Below are 18,098 nucleotides of genomic sequence, written 5' to 3' on the forward strand. Positions count from 1 at the left end.
GGTTTTAACAGCAAAAAGGGCACACCCCACATGTGCAGAGTCCCCCTCCTCTCCCATACCTCCCCACAGCCCCTTTCCCTCCCCAGCACTTTCCTCCCCAGTTCCAGGATCAACGAGAGATAAATGCCCAGGGGTGCAGAGGAGGCAAATCCTGGATGGAGAGTGGCTTGAGCCCCACCCCCTCATCCAGGGGTCCTTTTTGCTGTTAAATCTACTTGGTTCTGTCAGATCCTGATTTAAACACACAAGTCTCTGCCTTTGGGGTCTGAACTGAAGCATCCCACGTTGTACTTTGGTTTCTTTGTCCAGTCTGGATTTGGGGAAGGCTGCTAAAGATCTTGACTGAAACCTCAGGATCTTTGAGTTTTAGACTTGAGAAAAAACTTGAGAGAGAGAGAGAACCAGGAAGGAAGGAGCCTGATGCCATGTTAGTAGCTCCTGTTCTTCTCTTCTGTACTCCTGATACCCACTGTCCCTCATTGCCGAGGCCTTACTCAGCAGCCCCCTGGACCCCAGACATCTCCAGCTCTTCTATCTTCTTTGAAACCTGAGTGTTCCAGCTGCTTCTACATCCTTGATATGTTAGAACAACAACAATGCAACTATTTGCCACCCCTGAATTAAAAGCAGACAAGCTCTGAGCATGTGCAGTTCTGCATTTCAGCTCACTTCACTCATAGCACCATCATGGCTACAAGTACACAATGGAGTTTGTTCCTGATGCCCCCATCACCTGCTACTTTCTGGGTGTTCATTTGGGCCCCCCTGGGCTTCGGGGTCCTGGATCCTTGGCCCTAAGGTCCAGCCAAAGCTGCACCCCTCTACACTGCACATCGCAAACCTGGAGCTTTGCTATCTTCTTTGAAACCAGAGCATTCATTGCACAACCAAGGCACAAACTGGCACATACTTGTTCCTCATCCTTCAACTTTCCTATTTGTCTCTTGTGCAATAAACTGCAAGCTTTGCAGACTTTAACACACACGCACACATGCACACGCACCTTTCCCTCGCATGTACATGTACTTTCTCCCCAGTCAGACTAAAGACATTTACACTTCCGCAAGTAGCAGGCACATCTAACAGACCTTAAAGAAAAATCACCTGGAGATGGCTAATAGAGATGCTCAAGAAGAGCAAACTGCTACTGGGGCGAGCAAACGGAAACCCAAGCAATTCGGCTGCAAACATTTCTGCGGAGGGGGGTGGCGGGGTAACAAAGACCCCAGCTAAAGCACAGCAGATGACGGCGCCTGGAGGCGGGGATGGGGACCCTTGCAGGGAGGGATTGCTCATCATCTGGGCTTTCCAGCGCGCCAGAAGTATCACCCCACCAGAGCCTGGCTAGCCAGCCTCTCTCTTTCCGCCCAACTCCAGGAGATGTCTTTGGGGCGGCGCACACCCTGGCTTAGTTTAGACTTGAGAAAAGTCTCAAGTTTAGACTTGAGAAAAAACTTGAGAGAGAACCAGGAAGGAAGGAGCCTGATGCCATGTTAGTAGCTCCTGTTCTTCTCTTCTGTACTCCTGATACCCACTGTCCCTCATTGCCGAGGCCTTACTCAGCAGCCCCCTGGACCCCAGACATCTCCAGCTCTTCTATCTTCTTTGAAACCTGAGTGTTCATTGGACCACCAAGCCACAAACTGGTGCATACTCCTTCCTCATCCTTCAATTTCCCGATTTGGCTCTTGTGCAATCAACTGCAGTCTCTCTGTCTCTGTCTCTCTCTCTCTCTCTCTTTCTCACTCACACACACACACACACACACACACTTTCTCCCCAGCCAGATTAAACACATTTACACTGGGGCAAGTAGCACGCATATATAACGGACTAAACACACACCTGGCGAAGGCCACTAGGGATGCTCAAAAAAGTGCAAACTGCTACTGGGGCGAGCAAACGGAAACCCAAGCAATTCGGCTGCAAACATTTCTGCGGAGGGGGGTGGCGGGGTAACAAAGACCCCAGCTAAGGCACAGCAGATGACGGCGCCTGGAGGCGGGGGTGGGCACCCTTGCAGGGAGGGATTGCTCATCATCTCCTGGGCTTTCCAGCGCGCCAGAAGTATCACCCCACCAGAGCCCGGCTAGCCAGCCTCTCTCTTTCCGCCCAACTCCAGGAGCTGTCTTTGGGGCGGCGCACACCCTGGCTTGAGAGGCATCTTTTCCCCTCAGTCCGGCTCCGTGTGTTTCACCCCCTCTCCCACTCCCTGCTCCCCAAGTCCTCCTTGCAGCCTTGTCCCCGGCGTCCTCCGTCCCATGCTTCCTTCGTCGGGCAAGGAAAGACGCTCGCGTCGTCGTCTCCTCCGGGCAGCAGCCCGCGGAGAAGTTTGCTTGACTTGACCGGGGTGGCGGCTGGGGGGGATTGTACCGCTGCCCGCCCCAATCCAAAGGCAGATCCATCTTGGTGTAATAAGGGGGTTCTCTCTCTCTCCCCCTCCTGTGAAACTTACCTGTCCGATGCTTGTGAGGCGCACCGGGAAAGGCTGGCGGATCTGGGAGGTGCTCGCGGGAAGGTGAAACCCGGGTGGGCACCCCACTTATATAGCAGCCTTGCCTTGTCTATGTGGGGAATGCGATGCCCCCCCCCCCGCCGCCAGTGTCAGATGCTCAGGGGACGGTGGTGGCATCGCATTCACCTTTCCCCTGACTAATCAGCGGCACTATTAATAATCCTGGCTTGGCACCCACCTCTTCCACGTGTCAATCTGGCGGGATGCGATGATCAAACCTCTGTTTATTTGTCCCCGGAGTGGAAATGCGTTTTTGAGTGGCCGCGGCTATTTAAAGGGTGTGCCAAATGGATGAAGGGTGTGATGGATTGGAAGAGGCCCCCCCGCCTCCCCCAACGGCTACTACACTGACACTTTTGTGGGAAGGAAGGAACAGGGGCATGCTCAAGGCTCTCCCTATCAAGAGTTGGAGGGTAAATTATGGAGAGAGCTTTGCAGAATCTGAGCTAAACACACACACACACACACACCTCTACTGTGCATCAGGAAAAGGAATATTCTGAGACTTCCAAATTAATTATGAACGTTAGGCCCCTTGTATATATATTTACTTAATTTGCTTCTGCTGGCAATCAGAAAGGCCACAGAGTCTTAAGGCTGCATCCCATGGAAAGTCTGTTCAGCACACTTTGGCTTCTGACTTTTTTGTGTTTTTCAAAGAATATTTATTTTTCCCATTTATTGCTCCAGCCAAATGGACTAGAATCTTTTTTTTTTTAAGGAAAGAAAGAAGCAGAAGTTGCCATAATGCACAGGAACATGGGAAGCTGCTATATATCAGGTCAGAGAAAATAGAATCATTGAGCTGGAAGGATCTCTGGAGATCACTGAGTCCAACCCCCTGCTCAGTGCAGGCTCTGCAATGCAGGATACAACTACACAATGCCCTATTTGTCCGCATAGACTAGTAACTCCAGAGAAGACCTTTCCCATCGCTTGTGGCCTGACTTGTTGAAATGGAGAGGCCAAGGATTGAACATGGGACCTTTGGCTTGCAAAGCACCTGCTCAGCCAGAGCTCTGGTCACTTCCCCCTGACCTCAGTTGCAGTTACAGACATACAGAGTCATCATCCAGCCTTCCCCAACCTGGTGCCCTCCAGATGGGTTGGACTGCAACGCTCACCATTCCCCAATTGGCCTTGTTGGCTGTAAATGATGGGGGTTGCAGTCCAAGCCAATTAGAGGGCACCAGTCTGGGGAAGTCTTCATAATCCATGTTAAGAGGGAACAATAAGTGAGAGAGAGGGGGGTGGGGAATGTTTTGCCTTTTCCCCTTCTCCAAATGAAAGAGGGGCAACTGGTACTTTTTTCATAGTCATCAGGGCCTCTACACTCATCCCTGACAATGGTTAGATTCTTTTGGGCAAACAGATTCCAGCTACGCAGTCTTGAGCCCAATACTTAAGAGTAGAGAAGTTGTTGTTGTTGTTGTTATTATTATTATTATTATTATTATTATTATTATTATTATTATTTCATTTCTATACTGCCCCATAGCTGAAGCTCTCTGGGTGGTTTACAGCAATTCATAAAAATACATCAAACATACAAAATACAGCATAATAAAAACAGTTTTAATTTTTAACACAGAAAAATTAAAACAATGTCCCTTCCTACACTGGGGATCGTGTACCTCTTGCTGAGAATGGGGTGAGGTGGTGGGGAGGAGATGCAAAACAGGAAGTGTAAAGCATTTGTGCTCCTTTCCCTCCCCAGGGTCTCCAAACATCCAAAGCCAATCTGAGGATGTCAGGGTTAGCTTGGCAGTCATTCTAGAACCATAGCAACATCAGACATGGGTGCAGGCCAAAAGAACAGGAACAGGAACACACAATGGAAGAACAGGAATACTCAACGAAAGCCCAGGAGATAAGAGTATTGGGAAATTTGCTTCTCTGCAACTTCCAACTATTGGTTCTCATCCTGCCCTCTGGAATGACAGTGACAGCCCATCTGCATGATTCAATTGAATTAGGGTGTTGTATTTTGGAAGGGATCTTGGAGGTCATCTAGTCCAACCATCTGTTCAATGCAGGATGGACCTGCTGTACAGGATGCAATGACAGCATCCCTGACAATGGCCATCTGGCCTCTGCTTAAATATCTCCAGCAAAGGAGAACCCACCACCTCCTGAGGCAGGCTGTTTAACCTTTGCAGCCTTCACTGTTAGAATGTTTCTCCTAATGTTGCAGGGAAGCCAATAGTAGCTTCCCTGCAACTTCCAACTATTGGTTCTTGTCCTGCCTTCTGGAATGACAGTGACAGTATATCAGCGTGATTCCACTGAATTAGGGAGTTGTATTTTGGAGACACTTTATTTATAGACCACTAGCAAATGGGCGTGACATCATCCCACAGGTTGGAATAGCCTTAGTTCGATACAGCGAAGCCTTCAAACAAACTTACTCTGCTGACAGAGCTGTACATATTATGCCCACCCTGAGTGAAGCCATGCTTGCTGGCACCCCGAGACACAGCTCCTGCAGTGGTGCACCCCGATAGTACTCTGAGAGGGGGCTGCCTCACAGTAGCAGGGAGGGAGAAGCCACATAACTGTGTCTCAGCCTACTAATCTCCCCTGGCTTCAAACTGTATCAATTACAAAGGTATATGCTGGTTAGAGAAGTCAAGCAGTGACTGAAGATGCTGCTGCAGACTTCAGCCATATGGGCACATTAAAATTAGTTAATTCATGCATTTTAAAAAACAAAATAACCCCAAGTTGCACAGCCCTCGGGTCCCTAAGTATGCAAGCCAAGTTTTAGGTGTCTAGGTTTCATAGCTTCAGCACTATGGCACTGATGGATGGCAGACAGACGCACATCCTCTTGTATTATTATAGATGGCTAATCATATTTACCTGCAAGATGTTGCCATTGACAATTGGAAGAGAGCTCAGTTTTTCCTTCCATAAGCTGGTACAGGGCATATCTGTATACATTTATTGCTTTCAAGCACAGAGTTCTTTGATGCTTCAGGCAGTTGCAAACATGGCCAAGATAGGCACATCTGTGGCACATCTGGAAGTGTCCAGGCTGAAAACCTGTTCCTTATCCACAAGCCAGGACAGAGAGCAGGCTGTTTAACATGAAAGCAGTATTACTTAATGGAAGCTTTGTGAAGCAGTACATAAGCGTCTGAAAACAACAACCCTACAGGCAATCAAAGAAAAAGTCTGATGTAGTTTTTCCCCCTTCCCCTTTTCAAGCAGCCTTTCAATGGGAGCTCACTGGGAGAGCAGCCGTATATGAAGGAAAGAAAATTGATGACTCCCATCAGCCAGGGAGAGAGGGAGAGGACCCTGCCAAATGCTAGTTTACCTGGCAATATTTCATGAGCCAGCAAGCACTTTTTTCTTTTTCTTTTTTTACCTGAGGGGACTGAAAGTGAGATGCAGAGTCGGACATCTCTTGGTCATCCTTATGAATCCAGTGCTAGTTAGGAGTCACTGAAAGCTGTCAGTGACATCTGCAAACCATCAGTTTAGGTGATGAGATCAGATGTGGCAAGGAGGGAACCCTGTGGGATGACTGACAAACCAGTGATTCTCAAAGTCCCTAGGGACTTGTGCCACACAGGGCCAGCCCTGTCATTAGGCAGAGTGAGACAGTTGCCTCAAGTGGCAGATGCTCAGAGGTGTCAGCAAAGTGTTGAGAGAGAGAGCTGTGGGCCAAGTGGCCTGCCTGGCACTCCCTCAGGAGTGCCTTCAGGTGTGGTAGAAATGCTGTCCCATTGCCAGTGTTGAAGAAAATTGCCCGTCCACTCAGCTTCTGTATGTGAACTGGGGACGGGGCACCATCTTGTCCTCTGCCTCAGTCAGCAAAATGTCTTGGGCTGGACGTGGTCTGGTGCCACATGAACAATGAGGTAGCCATCTGTTGCAGCAAAAACAACACACACACACACACACGCGATAGCACTTCATGCATCAGGCTTGGGGTTTCCTGTAACTCAGCTAATCTCTCAAATATCCACTCACTTCAAACAAAGAGTACAAACAGTTCATCTTCACTCATAAAGCTGGCAACATTGACCTGTGTGACAAACATAGCATTAATATTTTTAAAAATACTATTAGTTGCAGGGTCCCAAGCACCATGTTTCAGGGATCCCTCAACTTCAGTGCCCACCGATGTCAGTGGCCTTCCCCTGGTGGGCTTACCTGTGGCAGCAATCAACATTAGCTGTGCTGGTGGGAAGGAGCAGTGCTGCAGTTTGCAGGGCCTGCCATTTTAAACATCCCACAATGCCCTGATGCAGCACCAATCCTGCATTTCAACCTTACCCACACAGGGCTTCACATTTCTTCTTTAGACAGAAAGACCCTTATGAGAATTATCCCATGCAGACTTACTGTACTGTCCTTACAGCAGGGAATTGTGAGCACACAGGGCAAATGAAATGTACTGCATTTTTACTTTAAAAACATGATGTTAGATCAGTGCAAGCCTGAGTTGTCTCCTCAATCTCTGGAGCAGATGGTTGTTTGTTTAGAACCTTTTTTATTGCCTGCCTTTTAATACACTATCCTCCAAGGTGGGGACCATCCGTGCAATCAGTTAAAAACAACAACCATAGCATTAAAACAACAACAAACAAAACCAATAAATGGTATAATCACATAACAATTTTGAACACAAGGGGGAAAACAGTAATTGCAGCTCTAATCAGCAAGTTCAGCAGTTAAAAGCTAGTCTGAATAACACAGTTTTGCTGAAATGCGTGACATTCTCAGATCTGGTGGATTTCTTTGGGGTGTTCATACAATATTTCAAAACATGTTAGCAACCAATTCACTTATGCAGTTGTCTTCTGTTCAGTGAATGCATGAGGGAGCAGTGGGATTATGCTTGTTAGCCATGTTCTCTGACCAGGGCGGGCCCTACCATTAGGCAGTGTGAGGCAACCACCTCAGGTGGCAGATACTGGGGGGAATCAGTGGCAGCCCCCTGCCCATCCCCCTCTCTTGGACGACAGAGCTGTGTGTGAGCCACATGGCCTATCCTTCACCCCTTAAGCTAGCCTTGGCGCCAATACTGAAGTAAAATTTACCCATGAATCCTGTTGGCTTCTGTACATGTAATGGAGGAAGGGGTGCCATCTTGTCCTTTTCCTCAGGCAGCAAAATGTCTTGGGCTGGCCTTGTTTTACCCTGCTCTGAATATCTTGAAGTATGGAAATATTGCATATCAAATTGCTAAATTGTGCTGAGGAAAGGATGGTGCTGGGGAAGGCTTGGACTGAACTGCCAAGCCCTCTTGGGGGATTCTAGGGACATTATCAACAGCAATGGATTTTACTTTAGTGACCTTAGTGTTACTGTATATAAGATATGTTTAGATATAGATCTAACCTTCGTTTGACATAAACTAGCAACCACAGTCAGCTATCATCATATACTGTCAAATATCAAATATGAAAATCAAACTGCAAAGTCAAACATTGATATCAAATATCATTGGTTGTCCAAATGCTGATGTTCAATGTTTGGTGAATATTAAGCAAATGTCTGAAAATTCTGAGAATATCTTGTGAGTTTTCAACATCCAAAACCGAAGAGGAAAGGACTGAGGAGAAAGGGTTTCAGCTTTATTCTGGAGTCACAAATTTATTCAGCGCTCCTCACCTGCTTTTGTTCTCTCCTCTCAACACCCAGCAATATACGTTGCTCCTCCTTTCCACAAGCTGGACACGTCTGCACACATTGCTTGCACTGTCTTTCTATATGTAAAAGACACAGAATTGAAAGGGAACCAGTTGAGGATGGACAGATCTGTCAATCTCAGTCTTAGTGAGATTGTTGAGCTTTTTTTAGTTCAAGCTCATTCTGTTTCCACAAGAGTTTGCAATGAAAAAAAATTCCATAAGAAAATTAGTACATTCCCTGTGTGCATTTTCTGAAATGTGGACAATTTTGTGCACATTTTTTAAACTCACATTTTTCCAGGTACTTTGCATTGCAGAAATGCCATTTCCCCCCCTAACATGCACATTTTTGTGGACATTTTCCCTGAGATGAGTTGCATTAGAAAGCTCAGAAAAGGCAATTTCTATATGCAACTCTTCCTTGGCTTGCCAAATGGCTCAGGAGGTGCAAATATGGCAAATCCATAAAAAAAGCAACCACTGGATGAAACATATTTCTCACTCATCTCTAGAACCAGTGGATTATCTTACATCCATTGTCTGAAACAGAGCATTCTGTACCTAAACACCTCTAGTTGTCATGGCTCCCCTGGAGAGATCAAAGCAGCCAACTGTTTCAAGACACCTTGGAGTGATTAGGGGGATCCAGCACCCTTAGAAGTAGCATTATAGATCCATCTCCTCAGAATGCAGAAAGCCCCCACCTAGTCCACGGCAATGCAGATGTCTGAAGGTGCAAGCTCAGCTGGCTGCCAGGAGAAGACGTGCCTGCCTGAGAATTCCTTGTGAGTAAAGGACTACTCATGAGTAAGGCTCTCCTTGTGAGTAAGAACTTTCTAAGGCATCTCTAATGATCTGCAGCTGAGCCCTGGGCAGGGCTTAAGAGCTCAAGCTGTAATGCCCTCAACTCTGGGCAGATGGTTGCTGGATCAGTATCTGTTCTTGGGTGTTGGTCTAGCATTCCCTTGCTACCTAGTTCTCCTTTGGACCTTGTGAATCTCCTTGGATCTTCTTCAGACATTGCCTTTGAGGAAATTCTCAAGCCTGAACTGACCCCTCCACTAGCTCCTAGCTCCACAACCTTGGTGTTCTGTACACCAACGAAACATTCTGTCTGCACCAAACACCAGGTGGAGCTCTACTTGAAGCTTTCTCAATGTTTGCTTGAAACCTTGCAATGAGAAAAATATCTCTAGGAAGCTTGTTCCATTGCTGAGCAGCTCTTATATTTAATCCACCCCTAAGGCAACCTAACTCCACCTTCCTGTAAGATGCCAGAGGTCTTATTTGGGGTCTTCTGATAACCAGATGTAGGCAGCTTACACTCTGCACCACCATGGCAGCCTGCCAGAAGAGGGAGGGGATGACCTGCTCTCTGCTGTGCTTGGGTGCCACCCTGGGCAGAAGGTGGTAATGCAGCTTTGACTTCAGAAGAGGTCAGGTGACACAAAAGGGCCAATAAGGTTCCACCTAGCCCTATCAAGCCTCTGAATCTGACCCTTCACCTTGAGCAGTTCAAGCATTTGTGAACAGTCTGTGACATCATCAATGTTTGGGGATAAGAAGTGCCAGTGTTGCAGAAAGATGACAACTGGGCTTTAACTTATTATATGCTACTACATATACAGCTTACACACATGGATGCATATATGTTTGCCCTGGGAAGTCCCCTCCCCCCAATATGAAGTAAAGATGCGACTACTGCAGCAGAATGTCCTGTCCTATCTCTGTGTTTACCTCTTATGTGAGCTGGCTGCTGTGCAGTGCTGGCTCCAGGTTTTGGAGGGCCCTTGGGCAAGGCACTCTCAGTGGGCCCCCTCCCTCAGTGAATCTACCTTCTCATTGCCATTGTCTCCAGCTGGTGTTGCTCCTTGTCCTCTTTCTCACCACTGCTACTGCTTGCTTGCTTGCTTGACAGGCAGAGGGCCAGTGAGCAGGTAGGCAGTGGCATTTACTGCTCCTTCACCTCACCACCACTGTTTTCTGAGCCAGGGCAAGGGGCAGGTGAACAAGTTGGTTGCAATGGTGAAGAGGAGGAGCAACTCCAATGGGTTCTTGTCCATGATCTACTGATGGGATGCCTGGCCTACCCATGATCTGGCCCTGCTATTCTACAGGCTCCCTAAGAGAGGAGGTCCAGAGTCTGGGTGCAGCCACTGAGAAATAAGTTGTAAACCATACAATTGTTAAGTTATAAGCCATAAAATACAACTTACGTTGTATTTTATGGTTTTCATTGTGGACTTCCCAGAGAGCCTCGGCTATTGGGCAGTAAAAAAATGTAATAAATAAAAATAAAATAAACATGGGTGAGCTGGGTGGTCACGCAGGGTGCTGAGCTGAAGGGGGTGCCAAGCTGAGTTCAGTGGCTGGGTTTTTTGAATATAGTGTCGGCGGTGAGCTAGGGTGGCAAAAAGCAAGTGTCTGTAAACTTTTTGTCAATTTGCCCCAGGCTTCCACAAAGCAAAGGGCTCCCTGCCTCAGTTCCTGGGCGTACCACTGGCCCCTGCCCTGAGCCTGCCACTTTGCTCACTAGAATTCTTGGTATTTAGTTTGGGACCTCTCCCCAGCCCTCATGAAGTAAATATTTTATATGGTTGCGTACGAAACAGAATAGATGACATTTTGAGTCTTAAGCTGGCTGTAAAATATAACCTTGGGAGGCTGGAAGGGAGGGATCTTCTTATTAGCTAGGCCTACAGCCCAGCTGTAAGGGAGTCTAAACCAATCACGGTAAAATCTTTCTTTATGGCTGGGCAGCAGTAGAGGTAAAATTAGTCAGGCAGATTTATAACTGGCCTGGGCCAAATAGCCCCAGTTACAGAGTTGGTTGTAAGGAGAGAACAAACGGGGAAGGCTTTCAGGAGGGATTCTGTAGCACAGCAGGCGGCCTGTTCTTGCCACAGAAAGAATGCCAGGCCTGCCAGGGAAGGAGTTCAAGCAGTGAGTGAGTGAGTGAGTGAATGCCACCTAAAATTTCCAGGCAAGGTGCTACTGGAGAGCAATTTTCTGTGGCAGTTACCACGGGGAAAGGTGCAAGAGTGGTGCAAGGCCAAGCCTTAAGAGAGGAATCCTTCTTGAGTGAGTAGTGGAGAATGCCAGCAGCAGGCGACAACAACCAGAAGACCTGTGAGGCTGAGCCCCAGGGAGCAGAGAGAAGCTCTCCCAGAAGAGGTTTGGAAGTTGGAGGAGGTACTCAGGAGAAGCACAACCCAATCCCTATTCTCCTATCCTCATGTAAGAAAAAAATGAAGCAGATTATCATTCTGTTTGATCCCAGGGCAAGAAGAAGCTACAGGCAAGAATTTTCAGGTATAGTTCATGCGCGCAATAATTCTCCCATGTGGCCCCCAGCTTTGTACACATATGCATGGGCCCTTGTAGGGGGCAGCAGCAGGGCCACCAAGATCACACCTGCACCAGGCCCCCTGAACCCTCTGGATGGCCCTGCAAAACTGACTGGGCAGGCGAGGGGCACCAAAGGCATTCCTTGCCCAGGAGGCTATTTATCCTAGGGCCACCCCTGCTCCCACATCTCTACCTCAGATGTTGGTGGGATATGGAGGAGATCTTCTCCCAAAGATCTCAATATGCAGCAAGTTCATACTAAAGGACTGTCTTTCCTAGTGTGAACCTGCCTATGTATCAAGGTCCTTGGGAGAGGCTCTCCTCTGTATTCTGCTATCATCTGAGGAGCACTTCATAGGGATTCAGCAGAGAGCCTTCTCAGTGGCTGGCTAGGCTCTGGACTGGAACTCACTGAGAGGCCTGCCTAGCCCTCCTTTTGATGGCCTTCTGCTGATGCATAAAGCCTGTTTCGGCAGGCTTTCTGCTTGTTTGAGCTGATTGAGCTTCACCCTGCTGCACTGTTTATTTGTTGATTTTAGTCTTCAGCTGGTTGCTGTTTTAATCTCCTCCTAGATTTTATGATGTTCTGTTTTCTTCGCAGTTGTGATTTGTAGTTTAATTGTTGTTAGGCAGCTTGGGTATCTACTATGGAGAGGCGGGAGATAGATCAACAGACAGAGGAAAAAAGGCAGGATATAAATGCGATAAATAAATAAAAAATAATAAATATGTTGTGAGAATCAATAAGAGAAGTAAAATGAGCAATTTTTAGATTTTTCCCCTAACAATCAGGGCATCTTGGTCTAAATGCCTACTGTGCTTCAGCTTTCTAATGGTACTTTAGAGAGGACAGTCCTCTCTTTGAAGTGTCCTTTAATTCAAGGGCTGTCCAGGCTGAAGATAAATAACCATAAGAAAGGAGAGCCAGCAGGAGCCTTGAAGCTGCTCATCAGCAGATAGCATCTGGGTAGGAGTATGAGCAGGCACACATATCACCTGTTCACAATCTTCCCCATTAAGGTGAGATGCATTATATTTTTATTTCGTTGCAGAACCCAGAGTCAGAGAGACCACGGAGTGAAGGAAAAAGAGATTCTTTATTTAACGCGCGGGCTTAAGGCTGGAATCATTTCCAAAGAGCCAGAAGCCCCGATTTACATTAGCACATTGGTTTTATAGACATTGTGACACATATGAAACGGCTCCTCCTCCCCCTCCCGCATGGGGTTGCAATCCTCAACATTTCTTCTCTTAGCACTATTGTTTATAATACAAGAACTGGGTTATAGGGTAGCCATGATAAGGAGAGAACAGAAGAGAACAAGATATACAATTGTATGACCTTTGACAAGATAAGGAATTCCTGTGTCTCGTCAGCTTACAACAATATATTCAAGGGAGAAAGAGCTCAGCAAGAACATGAAGCATGAGACTGCATGAGGCTACTTAGTCTGATCCCCGATATGGCTGCTACATTCCCCCCTTAAATGCATAATTTCATTACAATTATAGCATTTCTGATAACTATACAAAGCTTTTTGTGACATACATATTACTTAACCTTTTGTTGGGCTATTAAAGCGTAGAGGGCAGCAGTTTTACTAGCTGAGACATAAAACAGATTGGTTAAACAGCTTATAAGACAAGGAACGCAGAGACATAACAGTATCTCTATGAACAACACTGGTAGAATTAGGATGAACAATGCTTTCAAGCCAGCTAAGATCTGGAAGCCAAGGGGTTAACTAATTTAGCTAATAGTTTTGTCTTATTGTTTTGTAAGCTACTATATTGTGCAGCTTGTTGATTTGTTTATCTACAGCATTGCCATTATTAGTTAAGTTAAAACAACAGAGCTTTTGGTGTGTCTCACAACTTAAATGATGAAGAAGGAAGAGGTAATCTATACCAGCTCTGTTTTCTAGAACTGCACCTTTTAGATCACGCAGCTTTTTATTTAACAATGACAATGCTCGTGAGGTGGCATTTATGCTTTTGGCTAAGCTGCAAGCTAACCGGTTGATTTCCAGACCATCAGCCAAGGCTAAACCTGGAACCTTAACCAGTGACATTGCTAAGGCTAATTTTTCTGAGTCAGAATATAACTGCACATGACTATTACAATTTTTAGTTAGTTGGAGTGCTCGAGGCTGCCGTTGACGGATTTTCTCAGGCTACAGGGGAAGAATTGGCACCAGTTTAATTGGCGGCTGAGGCAACATGGGTGGTTATCAGACAAGTTGGCAGGAATGAATGACCAAGTGCGGGAACTACATGTCTAAAACCATCCATGAGGCAAAAGTATGTGGGCATCATTAAAAGATATGTTTTGAATTTTATTACAGTGGAAGGGGGCCAGGGATAGCTTTATATTTTCTGGAAAAGTTTTTGACAATTAAGCATTTGTGCACACGTAGCATTTGTTTCAGCAATAATGGGGGTGCGTAGAGTGAACTCTGTAGGGGGTAGGATCTTTGCAACCACGCCCTAATTAGCATTTTGGGAATAAGTTAAACTTACACCATAAACTCTTAACATGGTATCTTTTTGAATTTTCCCAGGATGTCTACAGACAGGTATTAGGCAAGAGCTAATAAGCCTGTTTGCAGGTATACCTCTTGGCAAACAAAAATGTTTTACTCTCGTGATGTTAGCCAGGTGAAGCCAGTAATTATCAGCAAATCACTGGGACAAACTTCTCCTTCCAGGGGCAGACCCCCCTTTTTGCACCTTATTAAGGAAACACAATGCAGCACTACTAACACTACAACACGCATGTTTGATCTTCTTTGGGATCTGACCGTACGCTGGGCAGCTATTCACCTGGCAAGCTGCAGTAGGGTCTAGTCCCCTTCTTCAATTCTCCAGTTGCAGGTCTGACCGTACGCAGGGGGACAGTTTCCCGGTGTGTCCACAGTAAGGTCTAGCCTGAGTCTTCTTACTGCTTTTTCAGAATGATTTTTAAAGGATTTTCAGGATTTCTGTTTACAGTCTACTCTCCCCCTCTCGCTCTCTTGACTCGTGTCCAATGTATCTAGGGTTTAACTCTAGCTGCTTTCATAGCTGCGGGGGTGGAAAGTATGACAGTTCTGAGTTCTTTTTATCTGGGAGTCAAAGGGTTATTTTTCCCTCTTTAACTCATACTTTAACTCTTGGTTGGAAAGGATGAACTTCTGTGATGGGAATGGCTTATTTTTTTAAGACAAAGCGACGCTGGGCTTGAAGACCTTTGCTCAGTGTTTGGACTTCTTGTTTAAGGCTAACGTTTGCTTGCTCTTGATGCCACTCCAGTGTCAATTATGAAGTCAATGTCACTGCCCCTCACAGTCAATGTCACGGCCCCTCTCAAGCTGTCTCCCTCTTCGCCCATTCTGGCCCCTTTGGTTTTCTCCTTTGTGTATTTGATTTATTTTATTTGGGCATTCATGCCACTAATGTCCATCTTGTCCACACTGGGCACACTGGTTCTTTTTTAAGAATCTTCTGCCTCTGCCGGGTCTTCTTCTTTTCTTATTTCATCTATGTCTTCTTGGGCCTCTTTGGTTGAGGGAGGTATACTGGCGATAGGCATTTGAAAGATGCTCCAAGTACGCTCTGGGGCCTCGGTGGCACCTTGCAGCACTTTAGACACTTTGGTCATATTAACTGACTTCTTCATACCTGCTTTTATGGCTTCTAACAGCAGGGTTTGATACTGGGTGAGGCGCTCCAGCCCAACTTGTGTTTTGGGATTCCAGCGAGGGGGGGATTTATTTACAAGGAGACTTTATTGGGTAACTTACAGCACACAGGCATACTTAATGGTTGGATCAGACAGCTTCTCTGAACCACGAGCTATTGGGCTAAATGGGTTATTTATACCAGACATGTTACCCATGAGGCAGCACAACACTAGCAAGCATTTTCAGCATAGGCTAGAAGTGTTTGGTTCTCAGGCACAGCTTCCTGTAAACAACTTCGCTTCCCAAAGTGCTTGATAACACTTTTTATTTATTAGTATGGGAAGACAAATTTTTTCTCTTTCTTTTGCTTTCTTTTTCTTTGCTGATCTGCCTGTATTGCAGATCATGTTTCAAACTTTTTATATAAAACTTTCTGATCTATGCACCAGCCTTGTTTCTTTATTTGTCTTTTTCAGGTTAAACTCACTTACTTAAACCTTTCTGCCTTACACTAGTCCCACTGACACACATTTGGGATAGGCTGTTCTTCTCCTTCTAGTTACATTTTCTTCATTTTAAAGAACTATTACATTATTGTGGCTACTTTACCCCAGGTAATAAGCTCCAGGCACAATCAGCTGCTTTTAATTTACCCTGGGGGCAACTATGGCCACGCTTCTTTTTTTACAAATTTTTTTTTCTTTGCCTCTTGCCTTTTCTTTCTTCTTTCTTCTCTATCTGTCTTCTACTTTCTCTGTTCCTTCTTTTCTACTTGCTTTTGTCTTTCTTTCCTTGTCATCCATTGGGAACCACACTTAGTATCATTTGGAGTTGCAACTAACACTAATCTGCAAATATCACATATATTTTATGATATTTAAGAAATCATAAAATATACACAACAAACTTTTTCTGCAATTTAACACAGTGAATGGAAAACACTTCTTGCATGGTAAGGCATGATGGAGCAGATCCAGCAATCATACTGGTCTTCTGGCTGAAAGCTCAGGGCTCATTAAAATCAAGGGACGGGCATACCCACACACGCAGAGTTCTAGGTCACCATTTTTGCATCGGCAACTCTATGCTGCATGAGTTCTGGCAGAAGGAAATCTAAAAGTTATAGATCAAACTCAGCCTGCTGTACACTGAGCTGACTACAAACATAGACACACGGTCCACAGCGATGAGAGTTCAAGTTTATCAAAAGCTTCATAGCACTGTCCATGGCAAGTTTGTGACAATTTAAAATTTTAGTTCATGTGCAGAGTGTCTCTAAAAAGCCCAGACATTGATGGAAGCAAACAGAGACGGCTCTGGGCAATGAAGATGTGATGTTTCCAGCAAAGGCTCTCTACTTTTGCATCAGTTTAAAAAGGGGAAGTGTGGCCCTACACCCCTTCTGACAGACAAGGGCCTTTAACTTTTTAGCAAGGCCTCTGTCTAAACAGAGCCGCACAGCTCAGCTCTCTAGCCGTGACGCTTTAACTTGGGCAACTCCTCTGTAAATTTTATTTTACTTCTGTCAGGTTCTCTCACAGACATTTTAAGAACTTACTCTTTTTTTTTTTCTTTTCTAACCTGGTACACGAAAGCACTGAAACACTGAGTGCCGAAACTCAGGATGCTGGGGGGTGATGGGCATCGCTTTATACTTGCATTTTTCAGGCAGCCATTAATCTTCGGGGAGGCGGTGGGGTGATTTGCAGGACTTCAAAGGCAAGCTTCTCAGTTTGTTTGTATTTGTAAATCCCAAGCTTAAAACAGGACACGATGAGGTACAGGGCAGCCAAATTCTTGCTTTGGCACAGGCAACAAATAACTCGGGTTAGCTTTCTTCGCTGGGGTCTCAAACAGGAAAACAGTCTTAATTTAAAGTTGTAACATCACTGACAGCGTCAGCCAGCCAGCTACACAGATCTCATTGTTTTTTAAGACAGTTGCTCCAATATTTTCTTCTCAATCAGGTTGGGTCTTTCAGCTTACACAGTTTATTGCAGCTTTCAGGAGCATGGCAGTAGCGTGATTTTGGCTTGGCCAGGAACATGCTGTCTGGTTTCTCGGTCTCTTTAGCACACACACTTAGGCAGTGTAACACTGGACACTCAAATCAGTGAGATTTCTTCATTGCAGGGAATCCCACGGCAAAAGCTTAATGGTTACGCTCTTCAGAAATCATATAGCTGATGGTCAGTAGCTACAGGCTCTATGCAATTTTAACACAGTTCAAAGCTAAACACGGTTACCTTGACAGAGATCTTCAACATGGTCTTTCCGCTTCATTCTGCTTTGGGACAGTCTTATGGCACACTTTTCACTCGAAGAGGGGTCTAGCCTGTGCTCTGGGGGCTGATTCTTCACCTTTATTTTCTATTTTGCCTTCATCTTCTGAGTCTTCATTTTCAGTTTCCATTTCTTAGGGATTTTATCTCAATTAGGCGAGGTGATGATGTTGCACAACTCAGAACGTTGTGGGCAATTTTCCTGCCCCCCCTCTCTCGGCGCGCTAGGCTAACAGCTACTTCTTCGGCCTTACACTCTCACGCTCCCACGCTTTGTTAAAAGCCAGACTGTCCTGCAACATTTTTCTAATTAACAGCCTCAGATCTTGTTTTTTTTTCTCTCAGCTCGATCTTGAGCTTTTTGCTGTTTTCTCTCTCTACTCTGAATCTTTTTAAAAAAAACCTTTTTCCTTCTTTGTTTGACATACATCTCAAGGGGGTGCAAGGTTTGCTTCCCCCACCACTCATAGCCTCCCTCCTAAATTGAAGACAGACACAATTAGGGAATGGGAATTGGTCAGTGAGTAAGGGGTCTCACTGGCCGACACAAGAGGATTTTTCACATCATGCACTTTGCTACTGGCCTGGGCACCCGGACAGTCAACGGTATGCTTCAGAAACCGCAGTAGCCACTCACACAATC

General features: G+C 45.8%; 1 protein-coding gene across 11 annotated transcripts in view; it reads right to left on the reverse strand.

The window, feature by feature from the left end:
* Positions 1-17,673, reverse strand: part of LOC146339583 (parvalbumin, muscle-like) — a 33,762-nt gene extending 16,089 nt beyond the window's left edge. The window contains exons 1-3 of one of the 11 annotated variants that reach the window (XM_084809813.1): positions 16,833-17,673; positions 8,144-8,238; positions 5,378-5,595 (exon numbers count right to left, since the gene is read on the reverse strand). In XM_084809813.1, the coding sequence (XP_084665939.1) occupies positions 5,378-5,537 (160 nt within the window). In that variant the 5' untranslated portion in view covers positions 5,538-5,595; positions 8,144-8,238; positions 16,833-17,673. Of the gene's footprint in view, positions 1-5,377; positions 5,596-8,143; positions 8,239-16,731 lie in introns of those variants that run through there. The other 10 variants (XM_084809814.1, XM_084809815.1, XM_084809816.1 and 7 more) reach the window with 10 other exon arrangements.
* Positions 17,674-18,098: the final 425 nt, after the last annotated feature.

The sequence above is a fragment of the Heloderma suspectum genome, chromosome 7 (genome assembly GCF_057233095.1).
Source record: "Heloderma suspectum isolate Gila_16-S chromosome 7, 16-S_ref, whole genome shotgun sequence".
Classification (NCBI taxonomy): domain Eukaryota; kingdom Metazoa; phylum Chordata; class Lepidosauria; order Squamata; family Helodermatidae; genus Heloderma; species Heloderma suspectum.